General features: G+C 36.6%; 1 protein-coding gene and 3 pseudogenes across 4 annotated transcripts; 3 read left to right on the top strand and 1 right to left on the bottom strand.

Moving 5' to 3' along the window:
- Nucleotides 1-995: 995 nt before the first annotated feature.
- LOC147517957 (protein PLASTID TRANSCRIPTIONALLY ACTIVE 14-like) lies at nucleotides 996-7,059 on the bottom strand (annotated as a pseudogene). The gene is made up of 16 exons (XR_015211647.1): nucleotides 6,920-7,059; nucleotides 6,711-6,836; nucleotides 6,489-6,626; nucleotides 6,146-6,271; nucleotides 5,224-5,353; nucleotides 4,585-4,674; nucleotides 4,348-4,498; nucleotides 4,064-4,173; nucleotides 3,345-3,416; nucleotides 2,715-2,820; nucleotides 2,411-2,608; nucleotides 1,935-1,974; nucleotides 1,730-1,832; nucleotides 1,511-1,572; nucleotides 1,357-1,421; nucleotides 996-1,244 (listed from the first exon to the last, which is right to left on the bottom strand). The product of XR_015211647.1 is annotated as a protein PLASTID TRANSCRIPTIONALLY ACTIVE 14-like (transcript).
- On the top strand, nucleotides 6,468-9,290 carry LOC147517956 (putative glutathione S-transferase DHAR2, chloroplastic). Its single transcript, XM_086589981.1, has 6 exons — nucleotides 6,468-7,378; nucleotides 7,451-7,541; nucleotides 7,620-7,763; nucleotides 8,091-8,208; nucleotides 8,328-8,468; nucleotides 9,025-9,290. The coding sequence occupies exons 1-6, from the start codon at nucleotides 7,144-7,146 to the stop codon at nucleotides 9,109-9,111; spliced, it is 816 nt and encodes a 271-aa protein (XP_086446107.1). The 5' UTR covers nucleotides 6,468-7,143; the 3' UTR covers nucleotides 9,112-9,290.
- A 1,042-nt stretch (nucleotides 9,291-10,332) lies between these two features.
- On the top strand, nucleotides 10,333-11,439 carry LOC147517955 (putative glutathione S-transferase DHAR2, chloroplastic; annotated as a pseudogene). Its single transcript, XR_015211649.1, has 4 exons — nucleotides 10,333-10,454; nucleotides 10,530-10,618; nucleotides 10,704-10,839; nucleotides 11,191-11,439. The product of XR_015211649.1 is annotated as a putative glutathione S-transferase DHAR2, chloroplastic (transcript).
- A 7,674-nt stretch (nucleotides 11,440-19,113) lies between these two features.
- Nucleotides 19,114-20,454, top strand: LOC147517954 (putative glutathione S-transferase DHAR2, chloroplastic; annotated as a pseudogene). Its single transcript, XR_015213970.1, has 5 exons — nucleotides 19,114-19,378; nucleotides 19,423-19,510; nucleotides 19,596-19,739; nucleotides 20,083-20,200; nucleotides 20,320-20,454. The product of XR_015213970.1 is annotated as a putative glutathione S-transferase DHAR2, chloroplastic (transcript).
- The last annotated feature ends 5,147 nt before the right edge of the window (nucleotides 20,455-25,601 follow it).

The following is a 25,601-nucleotide window of genomic DNA, read 5'->3' as shown; positions in this document are numbered from 1 at the left end:
ACCTCAATTAGAGGGGTTTGAAAAAGTCTTGATAAAACTTGATTGTTGTTAGCGTAGAATAGTTCATAATATTCTATTCCATTTTAGAAAGTAATTAGTTCACCATGAGAATGAGTTTGATTGCTTCACATGCTAATTGTTAGTTGGTAGAGATTACCATGAACAATTAAATATTACAATTCGGATTACGACATTTCTTCGTTAGTTTATTAAGTCGAAGTAAGGTGGAATTAAATTCCCATAATTCATTATCATATTGTCAAATTAGTATTTTCCGTAGTTGAATTATCGTATCTTGAGTAGTTGAATTACCATCATAGTATAATTCCCATCGTTACTCTCATTAACTTTGAGAGAACTGATAATCTTAGTTAACGTGAATTCTAAAAAACTAGAAGTTAAACGAATTTTCTATTCCAACTATATTGCAATAACATCGAGAGTAGAGAACTTTGATAACTTAAACACGAAAAAACTAGCTAATGTTTTCATGTTTTTACCTGCAGGGGATCAAAGATCTTCTCCACATTCATTGGTTTCTGAAGAGCAAGGACCCTAATGATGGAACAGAGCAGACATTGCTTACAGAATTAACTATGTTCAATGATTACATCAAAGAAAATGTGAGAGTTGTCATTCCTCTGTGATACTTTATGCTATTTATTTGTCATAAACAAGTGACATAGTTGTGGGTTTTCTAATGCTTTCACATACATTTTATTATTACTTTTTTTTTTAATGAAAGGACCTTTTCAATGGAAAGGAGATTTCTGCTACTGACTTGGCTCTGGCACCAAAACTGTACCATATGGAGATAGCTGAGCCAGTATAAGAACTGGTCAATTCCTGATTCACTTAGCTATTTGAAGTCTTACTTGAAGGTATGTTGTGTACGTCAACAGGGATGTCCCTGAAGTATGCTAGTGTTGTTACTTAAAAATAGAATTATTGGTGCATAATAAATCATTAATGCACACTAGCTTATAATGATGATAAAGAAAAAAGAGCTTCAAACATAAGTAAAAGGATAAATAATACCATAGGTCTGGGGATCTCATTTAATACAGGCTTATCAATAAATAAATAAAAAAAAAGGATAAATAATATTGAAACTGGTAAACAAACTTGTGTTACAAATCTCCTCCCATCATGTTGAATACAGTTGGCTAATAGTTGGCATGGCGAGTGTCAAATCAATTTCCATTTGTCCATCATGGTTGCCCTATTGTCGTGAGCGTGACCGACTGCAAGGGAAAAAATGATCAGGAGAAGATATAAATACGTAACCACTAATTTAGATGATTAATGGTTTTACGAATGCAGCTACAGATACGATTAGGTAGAAGAACTCCTTACCAAGCCTTTGATTGTTTGATCTGAAGAGAGAGTGATACCATTCGAATAGTTTGGCACATGATCACCTGAATTCAACAAAATATAGAAAATAATACGCAAATTATCTCGGTGTTTAGTACTAAGAACAGAATGTGTGTATAGTAATGTGTTTTACCTCGGCGTAGTATGAAGTGAATTTGGCTGTTCCTCCCAGTTAACTTCAATATCTTGAGTGCACTTCATTAATACAGCAATTTCGACATTCAATTCAATGGAAAAAAAAATAGAAGAGAAATTATGCATATAATAAAGATAATGCCCAAAAACAACAAAGACCATCATCTAGTTCTAGACATAATCTCTAACTCTTAGAAGCCACTAGAAAGAAGCTGACCTTGAATTAGTATTGCTGTTCCTGTTAAAACAGTATCCTTTCTTGATATATGTCTAATGCTTGGATAAGCTTCTCCAGAAACAACTTCCGATGTAATCGATATCTGATTTACATGAGCATATGTTACCATGTTTGGGCTTCTATTGTACTTGACCACAAAGCAAGAAAAAAATATGTATACATGAACAAAGTTGAAACCACATACTTGATTACTGCCTCAAGTGTCCTTGACTGTGGCATAGAATCTGTTAAAAGAACAAGTAAATCAAATGACCACATGACACTAAAGTTTGTTCATAATTGTAAACTTCGACTTCCAGGAGAATCTAGGATACAAATCTTGAGATAAGAAGAAATAAGAATTAGAACCACTGTTTTTTTCAACAAAAAGTTACTGGATCCGAATTACTCGTTTATTTTGAAACAAGACATTAAAAGAGAGAGAGAGAGAGAGCCATAAAACTGCATAATCTTTCCTTAAAAAAATAATAATAATAATAATAATAATAAAACGAATTAGAAGTACACTATTCTTTAGCATAAAAAATCTATTTTGGGGCACCCTGTTATAATTGAATTTCAAGTTCACATACCCTGATACCCTCATATACTGGATCCAGGCCAACTATTCCTGAATGCACACATCTATACGGGGAAATAGCTAAGCATGATATTTTGTACCTAGGATCTCCTGATCTTGATTAGAAGTCGTGGGAAATTCGGCCAACATTTGCTGGCATTCTCCCTGTAACTCCCTTGCAGCCTTCCGTTCTGCACTTGGGATTATAGGTACATCCCCATCTGATCATGTAGGCAATGTTCGTGCTGCTGCCAGGACAGCTCCGTCAACGAAATCATCTCCAGCCTTTGATAGCCGATCTGTAGCACAGCAGACAAATCAAATGAGGCTTACAAATTTATCAGGCCATAAAGGTTATAACTTATAACAGGCCAACACGCTGAAGGTAAGAATGAACACCGTAACTGTTATGATAATATTGATCAGGCATGCCAGATTTATTGAATATGGACAAGAAAGAATCCAAATGAATTTGTGCATTGCCACAGAACTGAATGACATCCCACGGATTCTGCAAGATACGCGAGTCAGAACTCCCCGAAAATATTCAATTCATATGAAAATTTAAATAAATAGATGCTGAAGGTGATCACCTGCCTTGAGAGGGAAACATATTGTAATTCTTAAATATCATAACTAAAAAAACACATAAGTGCTAATTTAGTTCTTCATACTTGTAAAATATCAAACGATTCATCCCTAATAGGTACCTAACTACCTAAGCTAGTAAGCACTCTGATGTATATTAAAAGTTGCTCCCAGCTTAATCTTAATTAGGCTTAGCTCTTTATACTGGTTATACTCAAAGGGAAGATTAAAAAAAACAAACGATTTTAGTGACAAGACTAACAACATAACTGGTTGAATGTTCATGTTGGTTTAAAGCATCCTAATTATAGTACCACCCTGAAACCACCACTGTAGTGTTTGCACAGGGTTGATGGGGGATCAAACAAAAGTGACAAAACAAAGGAAAAATATTAACCTAATTCTTAAAACAGAGAGTTTCCATGAGCAAAGTTCATGAGTGAATACCGTTGATGATGAAAAGCCATATCTTTGCATGAACATATTATTCTGTTGCCCATTCATATAGTTGATGGTCATCTGCAGATATGAGCAATAAAATTAGTTAACACCTAAAATGAGTTCAATTTATATGTGAGTCTTACAAGTAACTAAGGATGTCTGCTGTCCTATCACTTATTTATGAGTCGCAATCAATACCATTACAAAGCCAAACATAAAAAACATAATGATGCTCTAATTGTGTTTTTTTCTATTATATTATAAGTCGAAAAGATGTTCAAAGATGAAAAGAAACTATTGTGAACAACAAGAATGATTTCATACGATGAGTTAAAATAATTGCAAGTGATTGTGTCCTTACGTAGACAATAGCCATTCAACTGAGAACTGTTCTTCAATTACAATGGACCCAACGACCTCAACAGTTACTGTTACACAAAACAGATCTTAAATATATTCTGTTAACCAACTAGTCTATGGGTTACTTATTCCAATTAATTGATTTAGGACACCATTGTTGGACACGACAGCCCAGTGGACAATCTCATGAGTCGTAAATAAGGTTGTTAGCAAAGGAAAGAAAGAACAACACTAGCACAGTTTGATTTCAGTTTGCTTTGTTTAACAATAGTAAAGGGAACCACTTTCAGGTACAATTCAAAGGCGTTAATTACAATAACAATACAGGGAATAACAAATTTAGTGATTCGAAAAAGGAAATGTACCTCATCCCCTTTTCTGATTCGTTGCCCAGCATTTATCATCACTTCAAGCATGCGGTCTTTGAAACGCCAATGAAGAAAACAGTTTGGTTGAAAGGAATGGTTCAGCATGTCTGCAAAGAGAACTATATTAGTGAAACTTTTTACAATGCACACCATAAGATAGTCTCAAAATGAAAATTTTACTCGGTTAAGTTGAAGAAAGCCTATGCTTACTTAGATAGGTCTTTTTACAAACAAAATATCAGCTAAAATTGCCTAACATGAAAAGCTGGGATGAACCTTACTGGCATAAGGAATTAGCATGTTTGCATCTTGAACAAGTGCGCCAATCCTCATTTGTAAGCTAATACATCGTGATTGTGCAATGCTCAGCGCCCAAATGAATCTTTCAGGATCCCGAGCAAGGCGCTTTATTTTAAGCGGAACAGAAGAGTGCTGATAAAATTCAAAAGACCACCAACTGTTTAAGTGGAGAGCACAAACAAAGTTAACTAAAATTCTAGTTATGCAATTTTCTGTACCCAATTCCTCTCCCAGAAATCTAATGCTCGATATTGTTGCTCTTTCATAGTCAATGCCAGATTTTGATCCTGGAGTTCTGACAACTCCTCCTGCAACAAAGCAAACAGTAGCAGAGTTCATTTAATCATGATGGAAATATCATTCAACCAGTCACAAGAAGAAAGATGAATCTTTTGGCAAAAAAAAGTAACGACAATTTCTAAAGGATATAGAACTAAACTTCGTGAGCAATACCAAACTGACACTCTTAGGGATAGTTTAGTTTATTGAAAATTATTTGAAAACCTACTTATAACATACTCCAGGTAGTTTGGCTTACCAAATGTATGTGGTTCCATTGAACTTCAGATGGTATTCTAATACATGCTCTTGTGCCCATAATGTAAAAAATATTATGATTAACACCAGAATATCAGTTCCAAGCCGTATTGGTAGGGTTTTGAGCATGCTGAAGCATATAAATCATTACATACTCATAACCCTTGAGCATTTTTTATTTTCTATTTTTTTTCTTAAAAAAATAAAAACATAAAAGAATCACAGACAAAAACAAATATTTGATAGAAACCTAGGTGCCAGAAAGAGTTTACGTCTTATCTCGTTAAGCATCAAATTTGTCATGTACTGAATTTACAGACCTCTGAAGCTAGAAGCAAGCTAGTGCATTCGTCTGCACTAGGTAAGAAGTCACCATACAGCTGCCAGAAGTTACCTTCACGATCAAAAGATAACAAAAGAAGGACAAGCTAATCTCAGGTCCCAATCTGTCTGGCCAATGTAAGAGGAAAAGATAAGAAACAGGAAGGACAATTCCTTGAAAGCGGAGTAAAAGGTTGAACCCAGACCTGGGTGTAAATTTAAGATATTCCAGGTCGTTTCCTTAGGTGGAATAGATGAGCCACAGTTCCTATTAGCACTACATATTTATGGTTGTTGAATACGGATAACTTAAAGCATGGAAATGTCACTTGACCATCGCTGAATACTTTGAGAAACATTTTGATTCATAACAGGGAGGAGGGGCCATGCATGTACTTTGACAACAAAGAGATGCCAGGGTTGTTACTCTCAGTTTACGTTCTTGTATCCTGTCAAATGCCAGGTGCTTGCTAATATTCTTGGAGGATGTCATTGCATGTGTTCTGTGGCACTGTAACTATAGTTGTTGAAAGAAAAAAACTAATAAGATATGTGTTTCTACCCGCCATATTATCCCATTGAGATAGAATGCAAGAGGAAAGAAATCAAATGAACTGGAATACAAAGTCCAGTCGTATCAAGAAGAAAAATGCAAATAGCCCAAATGTTATGCATATATCAGACAATGAAGTTGAAGTATGTGGACTGCCAATCAGAACCTTACAAATGGGTTACAAACATACCACCCCACGGGAAAGCTTTCTTTTTCTCAGCAATCGAACTCTCATCTTTGGGATTCCGAAAAAAGTGTCTTTTCTTGAGTGGCATGTATGCAACTCACTCGCAAGTTGTGCTTAGCATTTCTTGGGGAAGTATAGAAAAAACAGTTAGAAGTACCAAAAAAGATGATAACACAAGTACCTCTGGATCAGTTGAGTTAATGATGTCAAATATCGGATGTCCAACAGGTACAATATCTGGAAAAAACATCCACGGAAGCTTCTGACTTATTGTCAACATCAACTCTAGTGGAATTTCCATAATAACCTGTAAAGATCAATAAGTACAGAAGCTACTAATTGTTTAGTCAGTGTAGTTACTATAAAAAAAAACATCATCAATAGTTGCATTATGAAATTTATATGTACATGCAATTTTCTCAATGTGCCGTGTCAAGCAGTGTATCGAAAAACCAATACAATATGATCATATATTTAAGTGCCAATGACAAATAAAAGAGTTCGAAACAAAAACAACTTCTCACCCTGTCCCGTCGAAGTGGTTCAATATCATTCGAAGCATAGACTCCAAAACCATTAGGTCCTTATTTAAAATCCACCCCATAAGCTCTAACACTCCTTATGTATCCTATTTTATAGAAATCAGGATATGCTGGTTCCAACTGCCCCAACAACAACAACAACAAAAAAAATAACTCGTTTGAGCCCATAATGATAAGTTGAAGAAAAAAAAAAGGTGGGTATACCTCAGAAGCTGATTCCTCAGAATGGGAAGGTTCGAAAAGTCTGAATGGAGGTGTTTCGAAGGAAGCACTGATGGGTTTAAAGTGAAAGGAGGTGTGTTTGGGTGTTGAAGAACCAAAACATTTCAACTGTTTCACATTAACACCAAAGATTAGTCACACATAAAGAGTTAAAAAAAAATGAAAGACAGTGAGTAAAGTTAGATACTTACCTTTGGGTTGTTGCTAATGAATGAGAGATTCGGCAATTGTAGAGGAAGAGAAACCATTTTTCAGCTGTAGACTGAAAATTTACCGATTGAACAAACGTTACCCACTTGCACGAAACGAACTGCCGAATAATAAAGCCCGTAGACCCATCTAGAAAACAAGATAGGCCCGTAAGTTCATCATAAGTGAGCGTGAGCTGTGAACACATCATCAGAAGAAGCGAAAAATGTCGACCGCGACCATATCTCCAACGGCTCTAGCACTCTCGTCCACTCTCAAAACTAGTGTTGGCTGCTTTTCTCGTAATTTAAGTTTCTTCACTGCGTACAATTCGAATCATTTGACGACAACTAGAATAAGAACAAGTCTTGGAGTTTCTGCCATGTCTACAACATCAGTATCAGACCCTGTGGAAGTCTGCGTTAAAGCTTCAATTACTTATCCCGACAAACTCGGAGACTGTAATCTCTCTCTTGTTATTGCATTTTTATGTTAATTTGTGTTTAATATATAAATTTATTGTTTTTTTTCAGGCCCATTCACACAGAGAGTCTTGCTTACTCTTGAGGAAAAGCATCTCCCTTATGATATGAAGTTGGTGGATTTAGCGAAAAAACCGGAATGGTGATTTTTGTGGAACATGAGCATGCATTTGAGTATTTGGTTTTGTCCAGTCTTAATATTTTGGTTTATGCAATTTAGGTTCTTGGAAATTAGTCCAGAAGGTAAAGTTCCTGTAGCTAAGATTCATGAAAAGTGGATTGCTGATTCAGATATTATTACTAAGTTACTGGAAGAGAAGTATCCTGATCCATCATTGGAAGTTCCACCTGAGAAGGTTTCAGTGTATGTTTTCGGGTTCTATGTTCCCTAATTTTTGTATTGTATGTCTCAAACTCATCTTGAAGATATGGGCTACACTTACACACTTATGGTCTGTGGAGTTTTCTGCACTTCCCTTCCCCAGAATAGAGATATTGTGTTTTCTCCATTGAATATATATCTGGTAAATGTGAAAAATATTTTGTTTTATATCTGGTAGATGCCGATTTAAGCATTAAACACAAAGATTTTATCCACAACGTAAAACTTTGTACGAAATACTTGTTTCTTGAGTTCTAACTATTGTTTGAGAAAAGAAGCTAGCTAATGTTTTCATGTTTTTACCTGCAGGGGATCAAAGATCTTCTCCACATTCATTGGTTTCCTGAAGAGCAAGGACCCTAGTGATGGAACAGAGCAGACATTGCTCACAGAATTAACTATGTTCAATGATTACATCAAAGAAAATGTGAGAGTTGCCAATCCTTTGTGATACTTTACGCTATTTATTTGTCATAAACAAGTGACATAGTTGTGGGTTTTCTAATGCTTTCACATACATTTTATAATTACTTTTTTTTAATGAAGGGACCCTTTATCAATGGAAAGGAGATTTCTGCTGCTGACTTGGCTCTGGCACCAAAATTGTACCATATGGAGATAGCTTTGAGCCAGCATAAGAACTGGTCAATTCCTGATTCGCTTAGCTATTTGAAGTCTTATTTGAAGGTATGTTGTGTACGTCAATATTTGACCTCTTGTCGAATGCCACTATTGGTATTATTCCTGTATTCAATTGGAATACGAGGTTGTTAAGTTTTCTTTCGTAGATTCGATTCCTTGTAGCTCCAAAATTAAGATGATCTGGAATTGGGTTGATGGGATTGGTTGTTTATCATTTTGACACTCTAACCTTGCATTGGTTAGATTTAACTTGTCCAGAGTTGGAATTCTGCTTACTCTATCTCTATGTATAAGGAGAATATGAGGGAGCTATAAGAAGTGTATATTTCCATAAAGTATGGAAGGATGAAATGTGTATTTATTTGGTATGTTTCGGGGTCTCAATTTTAAGCAGGCAGTTCTATGCATTCAAACTCCCAGAGAGAGAGAGATGCCTTTGCCATCTTGAGTCCTCTATTCTCAGTTTTATGGTATAGCATTGATATGTTATAAGTGTATGTTAATGAAATGATTTGAAGTGCCTTTCCTTTGCTGCTTTATAAGTTGTGTTTGGCCTTATTTGCTGTTCGGTGCTAACAGCGACTAAATATTGATGTTTCAGGAAATTTTCTCTAGAGAGTCGTTCGTCAAAACTCAACCTCTGAAAGAGGATGTAATTGCTGGATGGCGCTCAAAAGTTGAAGGTTAAAAACAACGAGAAGATACGTAATTATTATTCAAGTAAAAACAAGACTTTCTATGTATTTAATAAGTATAAAATTTTGTCAGCATATACTCATAGGTGTCATCCCATCTATATGTTGGATTCGAATGTATATTATATCGCCTATTGAATGTTAGTGACTAAGATTTTTTCTTTCCTAACAATTGGCATGCCTTGGAACTTCATAACACGACTCCTCTGTGACTCTGGTAACATATACTGAACACGGCTTCCCATTGAAAGTTCTTCCATATATGTTGAAGTTCCGGGTGAAATGAGTATGATCACTTCTCGTGCCACTAAAGATAGTTGAGAAGCTCTAGACTGATCTCTCTCCCAGAGTTCCAGCTTCGAATTCTGATCCAGATAGTAATATAGTGAAATGCCTCCAGCACTATTCGGTTAGGGGCACGGTATTGGCACCCCCATAAATGGGACTAGCACCCCTTTGACCAATTCAACGGTACTAGCACCCGTCCATTAAATACACAAAAAACATTAACGGCAAGCAACTACCGTGGGATCGTATAATCCACGGCATCGGGTTGCCGCAAGATCCCATATCCCACGGAATGTGGTTGCCGTGGATTCTTTTTTTAATTTTTTTTTTAATAGCCACCGTAAAAAAAGTTAGTTGCCGCGAGATGATTTTGTTTACTAAAATAGAGTCTTTGCTTGAGTTAATTATCAAAACTCTTCTTCATTAATTTGATAACAAAATTTTCTTATAGCATATGAAAATATTTACCTCGAGATAACAAAATTATGATTCGATTGTATATTTTTTCTGTCATGGTTTTGGTGTTGTTCATAGAGTGTATAAAGAAACTTTTCAAGAAGAAAATGTGGTATCCATATGTCGTGTGTGTTCAATACGCAAAATTTGAAGTGAAAAAAAAAACAAAAAACACAAAAAAAATATGCCGCGGCAACTGTCTGCCGTAGGATATGGGATCTCGCGGCAACCCGATGTCGTGGATTGTGCGATCTCGAGGCAACTGCCTGCCCATAGACCCATCTAGAAAACTTGATGGGCCCGTAAGTTCATCATAAGTGTGCGTGAGCTGTGAACACATGATCAGGAGAAGCGAAAAATGTCAACCGCGACCATATCTCCAACGGCTCTAGCACTCTCGTTCACTCTCAAAACTACTGTTGGCTGCTTTTCTCGTAATCTAAGTTTCTTTCACACGCATAATTGAATCATTTGACGACAACTAGAATAAGAACAAGTATTGGAGTTTCTGCCATGTATACAACATCAGTATCAGACCCTGTGGAAGTCTGCGTTAAAGCTCCAATTACTTATCCCGACAAACTCGGAGATTGTAATCTCTCTCTCTCTCTCTCTTGTTATTGCGTTAATTTGTGCTTAATATATAGATTTATTGTTTTTTTTTCAGGCCCATTCACACAGAGAGTCTTGCTTACTCTTGAGGAAAAGCATCTCCCATCATATGAAGTTGGTGGTTTTAACGAACAAACCCGAATGGTGATTTTTGTGAACTATGTGTACATGAGCATGCATCTGAGTATTTGCTTTTGTCTAGCCTTAATATTTTGTTTCTGCAATTTAGGTTCTTGGAAATTACCCCAGAAGGTGAAGTTCATATAGCTGAGCTTGATGAAAATTGGATTGTTGATTCAGATGTTATTACTAAGTTACTGGAAGAGAAGTATCCTGGTCCATCATTGGAAGTTCCACCTGAAAAGGTTTCAGTATATGTTTTCGGGTTTTATGTTCCCTAATTTTGTGTTGTATGTTTCAAACTCATCTTGAAGATCTAGGTACACTTACACACTTATGGTCCGTGGAGTTTTCTGCACTTCCCTTCCCTCAGAATAGCAATATTGTGTTTTCTCCATTGAATATATATCTGGTAAATGTGAAAAACAATTTGTTTTGTTTGAATGAGATTATAGTTTTTCTAGATGTAGATTTAAGCATTAAACACAAAAGATTTTATCCACAACGTAGAACTTTGTATGAAATACTTGTTTCTTGAGTTTTGACTATTGTTTGAGAAAAGAAGCTAGCTAATGTTTTTATATTTTTACCTGCAGGGGATCAAAGATCTTTCCACATTCATTGGTTTCGTGAAGAGGAAAGGACCCTAATGATGGAACAGAGTAGACATTGCTCACAGAATTAACAATGTTCAATGATTACATCAAAGAAAATGTGAGAGTTGCCATTCCTCTGTGATACTTTACGCTATATATTTGTCATAAACAAGTGACATAGTTGTGGGTTTTCTAATGCTTTCACATACATTTTATAATTACTTTTTTTTAATGAAGGGACCCTTTATCAATGGAAAGGAGATTTCTTGTAAGACCCCTATTTTATATTTACATTATTTTCGTAACAATATTTAATATGTCTGTATTTGATTGTATTTGTTCTGGTCAACGTGCTAGTATGTGAGTTTGACTTTTGATAGGAAGAGAAAAGAGAGAATACCAAATAGTAATTTCGAATAATGTTACTATAGGAAACTAATATTTGAATTTTAAATGTTGGGTATTGATTATCTTTAATTTTCGGAAAGTTTTAAATAAGAAGGAAACAAGATAGTAACATAAGGAACCTAATATATATAATACTTTTAATAGAAATAACATTCCATAGTTTTGATATAAGAATATTTAGTAAAATAGGAAGTTAAGCTAACTATATGGTGTCTACGGGGAAAGGAGGTTTTTCTCAAAAACACAAACAGCACCCTCAAACAAAAACGAATAAGAACGACGGATTTTTGCGAGCTAGCTGGGATTGGTTCTCGCGTTGTCGTATTCGATATTTCTTTTCCCGATAACACAGGAGGTGAGTAGTTAGTTTTCATTTTTCTCGTATATACACACAGGTAGCTTTACTGTAGAAACATGTTTTCGTTCATTTATCATTTTCTTCTCTGTTCTCTTCAACAATTATTTTTCTTGTTAATGTTTAAAACTTATTAGATTTGTTAGGACTATCAAAAACTCTTAGGTGGTTATTAATGGAGGCGCGAGCCCCAAACCTCCTCCTCTGTCCTGTAAATGGTTGAATGGTAATACTGTGATACTGTGGTGGATGTTGGTTTTTATTTTTCTGAACTGCTATTTTGTATTGTGGGTTGGTGGTTTGATGAATGGTGGTAGTGAGGAGTTTGAGCGTGGTTTGAAAGCTTCAAGGCGACGTTAATGGCGGTCGGACTTATGTTGGAATGAATTTTCGAAGTTAGGTAGTAAAATTTTGGATTTATTAAAGTGGTGGGGGGGTTTTTTCCAGGACCAAAACCGCTGGGTTGAAATGGCATGAAGAGGCGAGATGGTGGTGGCCGGAATTTGTGTTGGAGCTGGTGAAGATGAAGGGGATTGGCCACTGCTCCTGATACTTTGTTTGGGTTTCTATTTTAGTTGGGCCGGACCACACCAGTTTGGTTACTTTGGGCCGGACCACATCAGTTTTTGTTTTTGGGCCAATTCTATTTATCTCTTGTTCTGGGCAGTTTAACATGTTTATGTGGGCTGGTCCCTAAAATTTAAAGTGGATCGCTTGAGATCTATTTAGTTTAGAAAATTTCAAGTTGGGCCAAATCAGTTTATGGGCCGGGTTAAACCGGGTCAGTTTAGCCTAGTCGCTTAGGACTAGGGTTTGAACTTTTTTTAAATATGGGTTTGGGTGAGGACCGGTGATAAGAGCCCAAAACTGTAGTTTTAACCCCTTAACAATCGTACTTTTAGACCAATTATGTGAATAATAAGTAAGAGTTAATACTGATTACGTGTTTTTATGCATTTCAGGCTTCAAAGTCCATTATGTGTAGAAATGTGCCACTTGATAAGTGCTCAAAAGTAATGATTTATAACCCCAATAATGTGTATGTTAGTCTCAATTTTATATTTAAATATTCTAATATGATGCAATTTGAGTTTTTGTAGGTCAAAGAACCTAAATATGAAATATGGAGGGAAAAGAAGTCAAACAAGTCAAAAAGGAATCATTGGGAATTACAGTTAAAGGCCTAGGACAAAAATGTCATATTTGTCTCCATAAGTGCCAAGCCTAATGGGACTCTAAAAGAGGATAATAATTGAGTTAGAAGAGTCTTTAATCTGATCTCAAAGCCTTAATTTCGACTTCATAGGAAGATGAGATCAACATGGAAAAGAAGTCGAGTTTCACAAGAATTAGGAAACCGAAGTTTGTCGGAAGCTCTGACTTGGGAAATATAACCTCTTGAGGGCAAAAGGGGCCACGTCCAACTTTGGTCCAACCGAATTTAACTTTTCCAGATTGTTTCTAGAAAGATTCTGAGAGAGTTTGACACCAAAAAAACATAGGATTAGGATCTCTATCTAGGCGAGCATGTAAGCCCGATATATAAGGCACAAAACCTCGGTTTACATCATCTAGGAAATTTAGTGTTTGCATCTTAGATCTAGAATTAAGAGAGAAGAAAGTTAGGACCTTTTCACAATTAATAGCTATAAAGATTATTCCTTTTCATATTGTGTTCATAAGATAGTATGAGGGCTAATCTCCCTTCTCTTGGGAGGGGAGATGAAGCATTTTTCGTATGTTTTAGTTTAGTTCTTCTTCTATCATGTTTTAGTTTAAATCCCTCATTGAGTTTCTTCTTATTCGTCCATTGATCTAACGCTCCTGTGGAGGTTAGGAGGTCTTAGGGTAATTCAAGATTGTGTAGAGCCAAATACCACAAACCCTAGATTCTTTTCTTCTAGTTTTTAGTGTTCTAGTGTGATGATTGGATTCTTTATGGCACCTCAATTAGTTGTATGGTTAATGCCACATGTGGATTTTTCATGGTACCTAGAGTTGTATATTGAATGCCACTTAAAGCACAATTTGGTTTGATAGAAGATATCATTGGAGATTGAAGAAGTATTTGATGGAAAGATAGAAAACACGTTGAAAGCCACATATTATCATCATGGTTATGAGCATAAGGTTTGTAGGTATGGTGAGTTTCTATTGGTGATTTATATTAAGCATGATAGATAGATCTATTCGACTAATTCTATGATTTTGGTGGATTCATCTCTCCCAAGATATTCTTTCTCTTGATTCATATTCATATATTTAATTTAGTTTATTTTATGCATAGTTTAAATCTCAAATCAAATCAACTATATATTAATTATTACTTAGCCACATCTTTTACTTGCATCCATTAGAGTAATTTAGATTAGAAATTTCTATCATCATCACTTAATTATTTAGAGTAGGATTGATACCTTGCTAGCCACTATACTAATCAATATTTAATAGGCTAAGTAAGATTTGCAAAAGATACGTAACACAAACAACGACATAAAAATAATTACGTGTTGCGTGCTTTTTCACCACTTTAGCGAGATAAAGGAGCAAAGGTCGGTTGCTAAGGAGTTCTGTGATTAAAGGCCAATTTTCAAGAGGACAAAGCCTCTGTAAAGCCCGGTCAAAAGATGAAAAGTCAAAGTCCACGCGGGAAAAAACAGTGCACAAAGTCAGTAGAACTTCCAAAGACCATATCTTTGGACTCAGACCTCGAATTGGACCTACCTTACATCAAAACGACCGGCTCGGAAAGAGCTTTCCAATAGTCTAAGCCTTGACCCAATCAAAGAAGTAGACATGGATGAAAAGTTTGTCAAAGACAACTCCAGCTGAAGAGGCCTTTTTGGACTGAAAGAATTGGGTTTTGGGCCTGATTCTCTGGCCCAAAACATGGCTCCAAGCCCATGCACGATTTTGGATCTGAAACATATAAAAGCAAAGAAAAACTTAGTTCTTAAGTTATCTAGTTATATTTAGAAAACTAGTTCCTTGTAAGGGTAGCTAGGGTTAGATTAAAATAGCTTCTAGATCTAGTTTTAATGGTTTTTAATTAAGTTTAGTTTCATTTTCATTCCTTGTTTTAGATTAAACCTTTAAAATATTGTTAATCATTTGATTAGATTAAATAAATAGTTTATTATTATTCAATTCGTTTTATGTCATTACATTTATAGATCTAGTTTAATTTCTTGTTGATATCATTTCTTAATTATTAATTAGATTTCAATTATTGTTTAGATAACTTAGTAAAGTTAGAATCTTGAGATTATGTTTAGTTTAGATTCTTATGGAAATGATTGCGGAATGATTCTCGGCTAAACCTCCATTAGAGGGGGTTGAGAAGCCTTGATGAAAGCTTGATTTCGATTATCGTAGAGTCATCGTAATTTCTATTCCACTCTAGAAACGATTAATTCACCATGAGAATGGGTTTAATCGTTCACATGCTAGTTATGAATTGGTAGAAGTGCCATGTGTAATTAGGGATTAGAAAGAACCAATTGTTCTGCGTAGCAGTTCAATTCGGATTATGACGATTCGTCGTTAGTAAGTTAAGTTGAGTTAAGGTGGAATCAATCCCCCCTAATTCCTTATCATAGAATCAACCCAAAGATTCAAAGAGTTAATTTAGTCGTATCTTGTGGGTAGTTGCATCGTAGTTTATAATTCGTAAATCTCTCATTAGACTTTAGTTAAGATTATTTATACTTAGAGAACATTACTATGTAAAAGAACTAGGAGTGGAACGAACTTTCTACTCCACTATATCTTACTTTGATTGAGAGTAGAAAACTTTGATAAATTAGGCACGTAATCTCGTTTAGTTTTACTTACGTTTTGAGTTTTATCGTTCATTTCATAGGTAAAACTATCATTTTTTCGTTTATCAACCGGTTGGGATGACAACCGGTTAGGACCATTGACTGTTGGGTTGACTGTTGGCTGTTGACCCGTTGACTGTTGACTTTTTCCAAAATGTTATAGATTGAATTTTATGGACCAATCCGATGATAAGATGTTGGTGACACTGGCATAAACTTGTTTGTCAGTATCTAATATAGATTTGACGTTGATCTTGTGTGAATATTGACACATGAAGAGAAGGAAATTTTAAGATGCATAGATATATACATTTGAATAAATTACATAACGAAAATCCTATAACCTAGCTACCACAACTCATGTGATTTGCCCTGTATATGGCGTGTGCAATTTGATTGGCCCTTCGGGCGTTTCAGTAAATCTGAATGGCCCTTCTGGCGTAGCCGAATAGTGGCTTGATTATCTCGTTCGCAAAACTTTAGAACGAGACGTGCATTACTTTTTTGCCGAATAGTGGCATTACTCAAATAATGACTTTCGTGTGAGGGTTACCTGGTATGCGATATCCCGCTTAGGGTGGCTACGCACAGAGTGGTTCATTATGTGAGGGGAGGCATGTGGATGTACATATTCGGCGTTGGGTAGCGATTGTGGTAGCCAGAAAAACTAGGTAAAACATAGAGAAGACGTGTTACTAGGCACACTTGATAAATGTTACTGCCATGATACTTTCCTCAGGTGTGGTTATTGATTTAAGACTTTCAAGTTAAGTTTCATTTTTGCTATGATTATTACAAATTGCTTTGCAGGAGAGTGGGTTAAACTAATTATTCTTGCAAAGAGGACCCACTCTGCGATAAAGCATGCATAAAGGTAAGTACTAGGAAGCCATAAGTTATTTACTCTTAGTTAGAAGCTAAGGTGCCTTTATGAAGGAACTAACTACCTTAAGCTAAGGCCCCTCAGTGGAGAAACTACCTGCCATGTAAAGAATGAAATATTATGTATATCTAAATAGTTTTACTAAGGCTACTCATACTAACATTATTTATAATGCTGACCCAATTTGCATGTTTGCTAATCGGGTGTATTCTTATATGAACATAGTCGATCAGCCTGGACATGGTTAGCTGATGTTCGAGAAGGTGGCGTGCTGCTCGTGATTGATGTTAGCATTTATTTTTAATAAGATGTCGTTTCATTTTTCCTCGAGAGATGTAGTAGAATTTGTTGGGGACATATGTTTAATTTATTTTTCTGAATTCTTAAGTGAAGAAGTTTGTAACTTAATTTTGACCACAAGTTTTCATAATGATGAGTTGATTGTTTTGAGTATTTTATTGTTTAGTTTTTCCGCATGTGTTATTATTCATCAGGGTTATGATATAGATTGGGTTGTGAGGTTGTTGTCACATCTCGGATATCGAGGAGTCAGATATCATTTATATTATCTGATTTATCGAAATTCGGGGTGTGACATTTCTACTGCTGACTTGGCTCTGGCACCAAAACTGTACCATATGGAGATAGCTTTGAGCCAGTATAAGAACTGGTTAATTCCTGATTCACTTAGCTATTTGAAGTCTTACTTGAAGGTATGTTGTGTACGTCAATATTTGGCCTCTTGTCGAATGTCACTATTAGTATTATTCCTGTGTTCAATTGGAATACAAGGTTGTTAAGTTTTCTTTCGTAGATTCGATTCCTTGTAGCTCCAAAATTAAAATGATCTGGAATTGGGTTGATGGGATTGGTTGTTTATCATTTTGACACTCTAACTTTGCATTGGTTAGATTTAACTTGTAAAGGGTTGGAATTCTGCTTACTCTATCTCTATGTATAAGGAGAACATGAGGGAGCTATAAGAAGTGTATATTTCCATAAAGTATGGAAGGATGAAATGTGTATTTATTTGGTATGAACTCGGGGTCTCAATTTTAAGCAGCAGTTCTGTGCATTCAAACTCCCAGAGAGAGAGATGCCTTTTCCATCTTGAGTCCTCTATTCTCAGTTTTATGGTATAGCATTGATATGTTATAAGTGTATGTTTATGAAATGATTTGAAGCGCCTTTCCTTTGCTATTTTATAAGTTGTGTTTGGTCTTATTTGCTGTTCGGTGCTAACAGCGACTAAATATTGATGTTTCAAAAAAAATTCTCTAGAGAGTCGTTCGTTAAAACTCAACCTCTGAAAGAGGATGTAATTGCTGGAAGACACTCAAAAGTTGAAGGTTAAAAACAACACGGAGATATGTAATTATTATTCAAGTAAAAACAAGACTTTCTATGTATTTAATAAGTATAAAATTTTGTCAGCATATACTCATAGGTGTCATCCCATCTGTATGTTGGATTCGAATGTATATTATATTGCCTATTGAATGTTAGTGACTAAGTTTTTTTCTATCCTAACAATTGGCATGCCTTGGAACTTCATAACACGACTCCTCTGTGACTGTGGTAACATATACTGAACACGGCTTCCCAATGAAGGTTCTTCCATATATGTTGAAGTTCTGGGTGAAATGAATATGATCTCTTCTCGTGCCACTAAAGATAGTTGAGAAGCTCTAGACTGATCTCTCTCCCAGAGTCCCAGCTTCGAATTCTGATCCAGATAGTAATATAGTGAAATGCTTCCAGCACTATTCGGTTAGGGGCGCGGTATTGGCACCCCCATAAATGGGACTAGCACCCCTTTGACCAATTCAATGGTACTAGCACCCGTTCATTAAAAACACAAAAAACATTAACGACAGGCAGCTACCGTGGGATCGCATAATCCTCGGCATCAGGTTGCCGCGAGATCCTATATCCCACGGAATGTGGTTGTCGTGGATCCTTTTTAAAAAAAATTTTAATAACCACCGTGAAAAAAAGTTAGTTGCTGCGAGATGATTTTGTTTACTAAAATAGAGTCTTTGCTTGTGTTAATTATCAAAACTCTTCTTCATTAATTTGATCACAAAATTTTCTTATAGCATATGAAAATATTTGCCGCGAGATAGCAAAATTATGACTCGATTGTATATTTTTTTTGTCATAGTTTTGGTGTTGTTCTTAGAGTGTATAAAGAAACTTTAAAGAATAAAATGAGGTATCCATATGTCGTGTGTGTTCAATGCACAAAATTTGAAGTGAAAAAAAACAAAAAACACAAAAAAAATGTCGCAGCAACTGCGTGCCGTGGGATATGGGATCTCGCGACAACCCGATGTCGTGGAATGTGCAATCTCGCGGCAACTGCCGGCCCATAAACCCATCTAGAAAACTTGATAGGCCCGTAAGTTCATCATAAGTGTGCGTGAGCTGTGAACACATGATCGAGAAGTTTAAAAATGTCGACATCGCGACCACCATATCCAACGGCTCTAGCACTCTCGCCCACTCTCAAAACTAGTGTTGGCTGCTTTTTCGTAATCTAAGTTTCTTCACTGCGTACAATTCGAATCATTTGACGACAACTAGAATAAGAACAAGTATTGGAGTTTCTGCCATGTCTACAATATCAGTATCAGACCTTGTGGAAGTCTGCGTTAAAGCTCCAATTACTTATTCCGACAAACTCGGAGACTGTAATCTCTCTCTCTCTCTTGTTATTGCGTTAATTTGTGCTTAATATATAGATTTATTGTTTTTTTTTCAAGCCCATTAACAAAGAGAGTCTTGCTTACTCTTGAGGAAAAGCATCTCCCATCATATAAAGTTGGTGGATTTAACGAACAAACCCGAATGGTGATTTTTGTGAACTATGTGTACATGAGCATGCATATGAGTATTTGGTTTTGTCTAGTCTTAATATTTGGTTTCTACAATTTAGGTTCTTGGAAATTAGTCTAGAAGGTGAAGTTCATATAGCTAAGCTTGATGAAAAGTGGATTGCTGATTCAGATGTTATTACTAAGTTACTGGAAGAGAAGTATCCTGGTCCATCATTGGAAGTTCCACCTGAGAAGGCTTCAGTGTATGTTTTCGGGTTCTATGTTCCCTAATTTTGTGTTGTATGTTTCAAACTCATCTTGAAGATCTGGGCTACACTTACACACTTATGGTCCATGGAGTTTCCTGCACTTCCCTTCCCCCAGAATAGCAATATTGTGTTTTCTCCATTGAATTTATATCTGGTAAATGTGAAAAACAATTTGTTTTGTTTGAATGAGATTATAGTTTTTCTAGATGCCGATTTAAGCATTAAACACAAAGATTTTATCCACAACGTAGAACTTTGTACGAAATACTTGTTTCATGAGTTTTGACTATTGTTTGAGAAAAAAAGCTAGCTAATGTTTTCATGTTTTTACCTGCAGGGGATCAAAGATCTTCTCCACATTCATTGGTTTCCTGAAGAGCAAGGACCTCAGTGATGGAACAGAGCAGACATTGCTCACAGAATTAACTATGTTCAATGATTACATCAAATAAAATGTGAGAGTTGTCATTCCGCTTTGATACTTTACGCTATTTATTTGTCATAAACAAGTGACATAGTTGTGGGTTTTCTAATGCTTTCACATACATTTTATTATTACTTTTTTTTAATGAAGGGACCCTTTATCAATGGAAAGGAGATTTTTGCTACTGACTTGGCTCTGGCACCAAAACTGTACCATATGGAGATAGCTTTGACCCAGTATAAGAACTGGTCAATTCCTGATTCACTTAGCTATTTGAAGTCTTAGTTGAAGGTATGTTTTGTACGTCAATATTTGGCCACTTGTCGAATGTCACTATTGGTATTATTCTTGTGTTTAATTGGAATACGATGTTGTTAAGTTTTCTTTCGTAGATTCTATCCCTTATAGCTCCTGTTTCGGCAGTAAACTGCTTCAACACAACGAGAGCAATGGTGATGAACGCACTAATAAACAGAGGATTTTGATGTTGGGGGAGATAAAACTGAACCAAATAATGGCTGCCTACGTACCCAAGATCTATTATCTAGGGATCAAGTTTCCACGTAGTTCCTTTATGAAAAATAATGTGGTATTTATATAGGTAGAGTAGAGAGTCCTTGTGGCTCAAGTAATCTTGTTGTTTGAGTAATTGTGATAGAATATAACTGTCAAGTGATAATGAATCTGGACATAAATCAATGTACATTAGTGGCAAGCCATGTGGCTAAGGGTCAGCCTTAGACATATGAGTTAATGGGCATGTACATTGATCCATGATATTGCAAATTGGGCTTTAGCCCTGTTGATTAAATGAATAAAATAAAGACCCCTACTAATGGACGTTTGCCACGTAGGTGGGGGTCGAAACACCGCCCCCTCTTTGTCATGCGAACAAAGGTCACATGGCAAAGAAGAGAAGATAACTGCAAGGAAAACTTGGAATAAGAAAAAAGTAAGCGGAATGTATAACAAAGTGTCGTATGAATGTAAACGATAGGACTATGGACAGTTGGAAAAATTCGTGAATTACCGGAAATAATGTAAAATTAACATATACGGGACGCATTGTAGTTAAAAAATGGCGGAAAAAATGCACAGAAAAATTGCGAACGAAATTGATTGCTGAAACTTGTACCGAACGCATTACGTAATAATACGAAATTTGAATTCGACGATGCGTGCCAACGGAATAGCGATACTTGGATTATACCGTTGAAAATTAAACGCATGGTCAGTTTAGTAATAAAAGTAATAAAAGTAAGGTAAATACTAATTGGACTCAAAGTGTTTCGGATGTGATAAGAATTGAGAGTAGAGATGAAGTTGGAGTTGGAGAAGAATCCCACCAGCACTGGAAAACCTCGTAAACCTATATAAGTGCTCTAACCGCACATCCCATCTCATAAAAAATAATCTTCGCTCAATCAACCCGAAGCAGGCGTAGAAGCATAAAACGCAACCGTCCAGATACGGCAAAGATCTGTTCGCGTCTTCGCTTTGACTAGCGTGCACGTTTTCTCCATCACCATCATCACCCCCTTCCGCCGTTACACTATTGCCGATATTGCTAGATATCGCCATGGTTGGCGAGGACCATTGTTATACGCTGTTTATGTGTTTACATTTTACGCGCTAAAGGTCCTCCCCGTGAGTCGAAGCTGGAACTTTGTGATTGGATGAATGGCGATCAAATCTTTTGTTCATTTGTGGAGTCCTTTTCGAGCCGAAAACAGAAAACCGTATGGGTGTGGTTGCCCTTAAACCCCCCCACGCGCGGTAATGCGTGAAAGGAAACAAACATTGGGGTGTCCTGTTAATTGTTTTATGATGAGAGAGCACCTTGAACAGCACTTCCAAAGATTGCGTCGCTACACCCATCTTGGCGTCAAAGCATATTGCTTGGAATCATAAAAGCATCGCGAGCATGAAGCCCGACCGATGCGGTATCTTCTTGTTGGTGTATTCTCTTCTTTTCTTGTTTTATTATGGTACGCATGGCCGTTTGAAGTATGTTCTTAGGAACTCTCTGTATCGAACATGTGGAGACGAGACAAAAGGGAACTGGTTGGTGTCGCGCGATGGGGAAGAATGAAGAAGAAGAAGGCGCCTGTACCCAAAAAGTTATAAACCAAATACGATATAGTGCAGCGCCTTCTAAGGAAGGGCATCGTAACCGCTCTAAATAAACTGGCCATGTGCAATCGGAAGAGTTAGGAACAAACAAGATACGGTGAAACGCCCTCCAAGGAAGGGCACCGTACCTGTGTCCCATTGAGTTGGCCTGGTTCGTCCTTGTGGACTCAGTGAACCCGATTTTCGAGCAATCTGACCCGATTATCCTTTTTGTTTTGTGCAGGTAGAACTACCGTACCAGACGGGTGAAAAATACTCGAGAAGAAAACTCGATGACGATTGCAGACTTGGTGAGGTGGAAAGAAGGTGACAGGTACAACGACTACCTGGAACCGCGTCGATGGTTGCTTAAGGAAATACAGAAAATACTAGGACTCGAAAAATTTGAGATGGATGAAGTGTACGAGTTTGAAACGAAAGTCGAAGAAGATGAAGTAGTAATGACTTACACACAATTAAATTGCAGGAATGCAATTCGTTGAGCAAAGAAATAGCGCAATTACTGGAGTGGTGGCAAATTGCACCGGGACAACTGCCAATATCGTTCTGGTTAATCTTTACAAGAGCGACTTTGTTTACAAAATGAATTTAACGAAGGTTCGGGGCTCAAGAAATCTTGGCGTTGATACGACCGAAAAGCCATCCTGACGAAAGGGTACATAAAATTTGAAGTTGAATTCAAGGATTCAAACAGAAGTTTTAAAGGGTTTCCAAAAGTATACACCGGATGGGATAGATTTCTGTATCGCTTGCGAGGGAAGTGGAATCCGACAGAGTTTAAAGTGCCGAACAAATTTCGAGGTAAGCCAAAACATAAGTATTGAAAATAGTACTATGAGTAAATTTGTTGACTAACACGAAGTTATTTTTGTGTCTAACGAGTAAAACGCGAGTACACTACCAGATATTGAATTGGACAAAGAAGTAGAGAACAACCTTCATTTCTTCTTTAATGAATGCTCTGACGAAAGATTGGTAGATCTGAGCTACTTTGATGATATCGTTGATTTCCGACATTATGGGGGTATCGAACAACGGCCCGATAGGTCCAAGGAGACACATAACGAAATGGCGAAGAAGAGTAAGAGTCTCGAAATGCAATATTCGGCAATGGGCGGCGATAGTGAAAAAGAAGATGGAACGGAGTTAACACACGGTGAGAACTAGTCTGAGTTTGCCAAGCAAAAAAAGTGAATTGTACAAAAGAAGATGTGCCACAAGAAAACGGGTGAACGGAGACCAAGAGAGACAACCAACGTTACAATGTATGATGCCTCGAGGGACGAGACTACAATGCACCAAACATCCCTGATTTAAATATAATACATAATGCTAACATCAAGAGGAAAAGGTATGTACCGTAGAAAACATAGATATGTAAAAGTGTGGTGAAATGTAATATCTCGTTCGGTTTGGTATATCTGAGGAAAAGAATGAAACAAGATGATACTTACAAAAGATAGTGCAGCGGAGAACACAAAGTCGGTGAAAGAAAATAAACGGCAAAGCAAAATGTAGGAGCAAAGAATCCAACAACCACGGCAAGTGGCGTCCAGGGGTAATACTACTCATGGAGGAAAACCACAGAATCTGTTAATGGTAAGTTGATCGTTGATTTTTACTATTGCGTTAGGACGGTAAAGAAATTTGTGTCCAACACTAATCCGATGAAATTGGTAGACGAAGTAGAGATGTTCAAGTTTGGAAGACGAAGTGAAGGGATTGCCCGGGATTACACTAATGGAAGGGCTCGAAAAATATCAAAAATGTGACAAGAATACGGAGAACCTCGGAGAATATGACAAAGCAATGTCAATGATCTTCGATAGTATAAACCAGGTATGATAGTATTATTTTTATCAGTTATCGCAAACTTGTGTTTAAGTCTGAAAGATGATGAAATCGGATTTTTTTTGCCGTAGGTTAAAACGGCGGTAGTACGGGCCAAAGAAATTCATGAAAAAGTCGCGAAGAAAAATATTGTTCCGAATGAAGTCAATGCCTTAGAAGAGATAGAGAAAGTGAAGATACTCAACCAAAAATTGGAAGAGGCAAACAAAGCGTTAAGCGGAACCATCAGAGAGTTAGAAGATGAAAACAAAAACTTAACCGAGCGGACGGAAGAAGCAGAGGAGAGATCGTACGAAGAATTTGGGAAAGCCTGTGAGATAATGGAGGAGCACAAACACTTAAAAGCAGATGTGATAGAATTGAAGTCCCTCGTGGCGATCAAAGATCAGGAACTTAAACGTGCGCAAAAAGAGGTAGAGAAAAATAACAAGCTAATGACAGATTTAAACGAGCGGCTCGGCCAAGATCACGTGCAAATGGCACACTGTGAATCGTCCGTAAGACAACTGACAGAGACTTTAATAGAAACGGGCGATGAACTAGAACGTGAGAAGATGAATTACAAGGATTTGTACGAGTTGTATATGCGAAAAGTTGGGAAGAAACCATTGGATTTTCCCAAACCAATGATCATGTGATTGCGAGTATGTAATATCGTAGAGCTAAAAACTCTTTTTATGAAAATAAAACTAAAGTATGTGTTGGCTATTGAATATTATTGTGATGTCAGATAACATACCTGTATAAAACTTAGTGTTGTTGATTTATGAATGTAAAAGAACGAGACGCCCCCATGTAGAGAGAAAAACCTCCCAATATAAAACCATTGGAGAAAGTTATTGAAAGGCAAAGGGGACATGATCGTCCTCCATGAACCTAGCTATTCAGGTGTTAAAATATTTGTACCGAACGTGAAGCACGGCCTGACAACTGTTGGAGTTGTCACAGGTTCAAAGTCGTCACCCGTGCACTGGGACCAAACTAAAATACAACGCCATTGCCTTAGTAATGGATTTAGCACGGATATTGTATTGTGGGAGTATTGCAATAATTGTTCCGAGCAAGAATAACCATCTTATTGACTCGGATTTCCGTCAAATAGGTATGAATGCGACTTACTTGGACCGAAAAAGGCATAATATGAATGACCTCCCTAGAATGAACGTTAATGAATGACATTGTTGAAAGTAAAAGTACAGATGAATAGAGAAATGTAAAATGACAACCAAACTAAGAGAATGGATGTTGAATGCTTTATTGATGGATAAAATAGAACGAACTACATAGATGGATAGATTTGTTATTGATGGAGTAATGTAAAATTGCAAAAAATTTCCTAACGGTAAAACTTATGCGAAGGTGGTAAGCATTCCATGGCTTCTCTATTATTCTTCCGAAATAGTACGGAGGAAATATGACCCCTTAGATGCTGGACGATCTATGATGTA

This window comes from Coptis chinensis, chromosome 2 (genome assembly GCF_015680905.1).
Source record: "Coptis chinensis isolate HL-2020 chromosome 2, ASM1568090v1, whole genome shotgun sequence".
Taxonomy (NCBI): Eukaryota; Viridiplantae; Streptophyta; class Magnoliopsida; order Ranunculales; family Ranunculaceae; genus Coptis; species Coptis chinensis.
The sequence above is the reverse complement of the archived record's forward strand: the minus strand, read 5'-3'. Positions and strand labels throughout refer to the sequence as shown.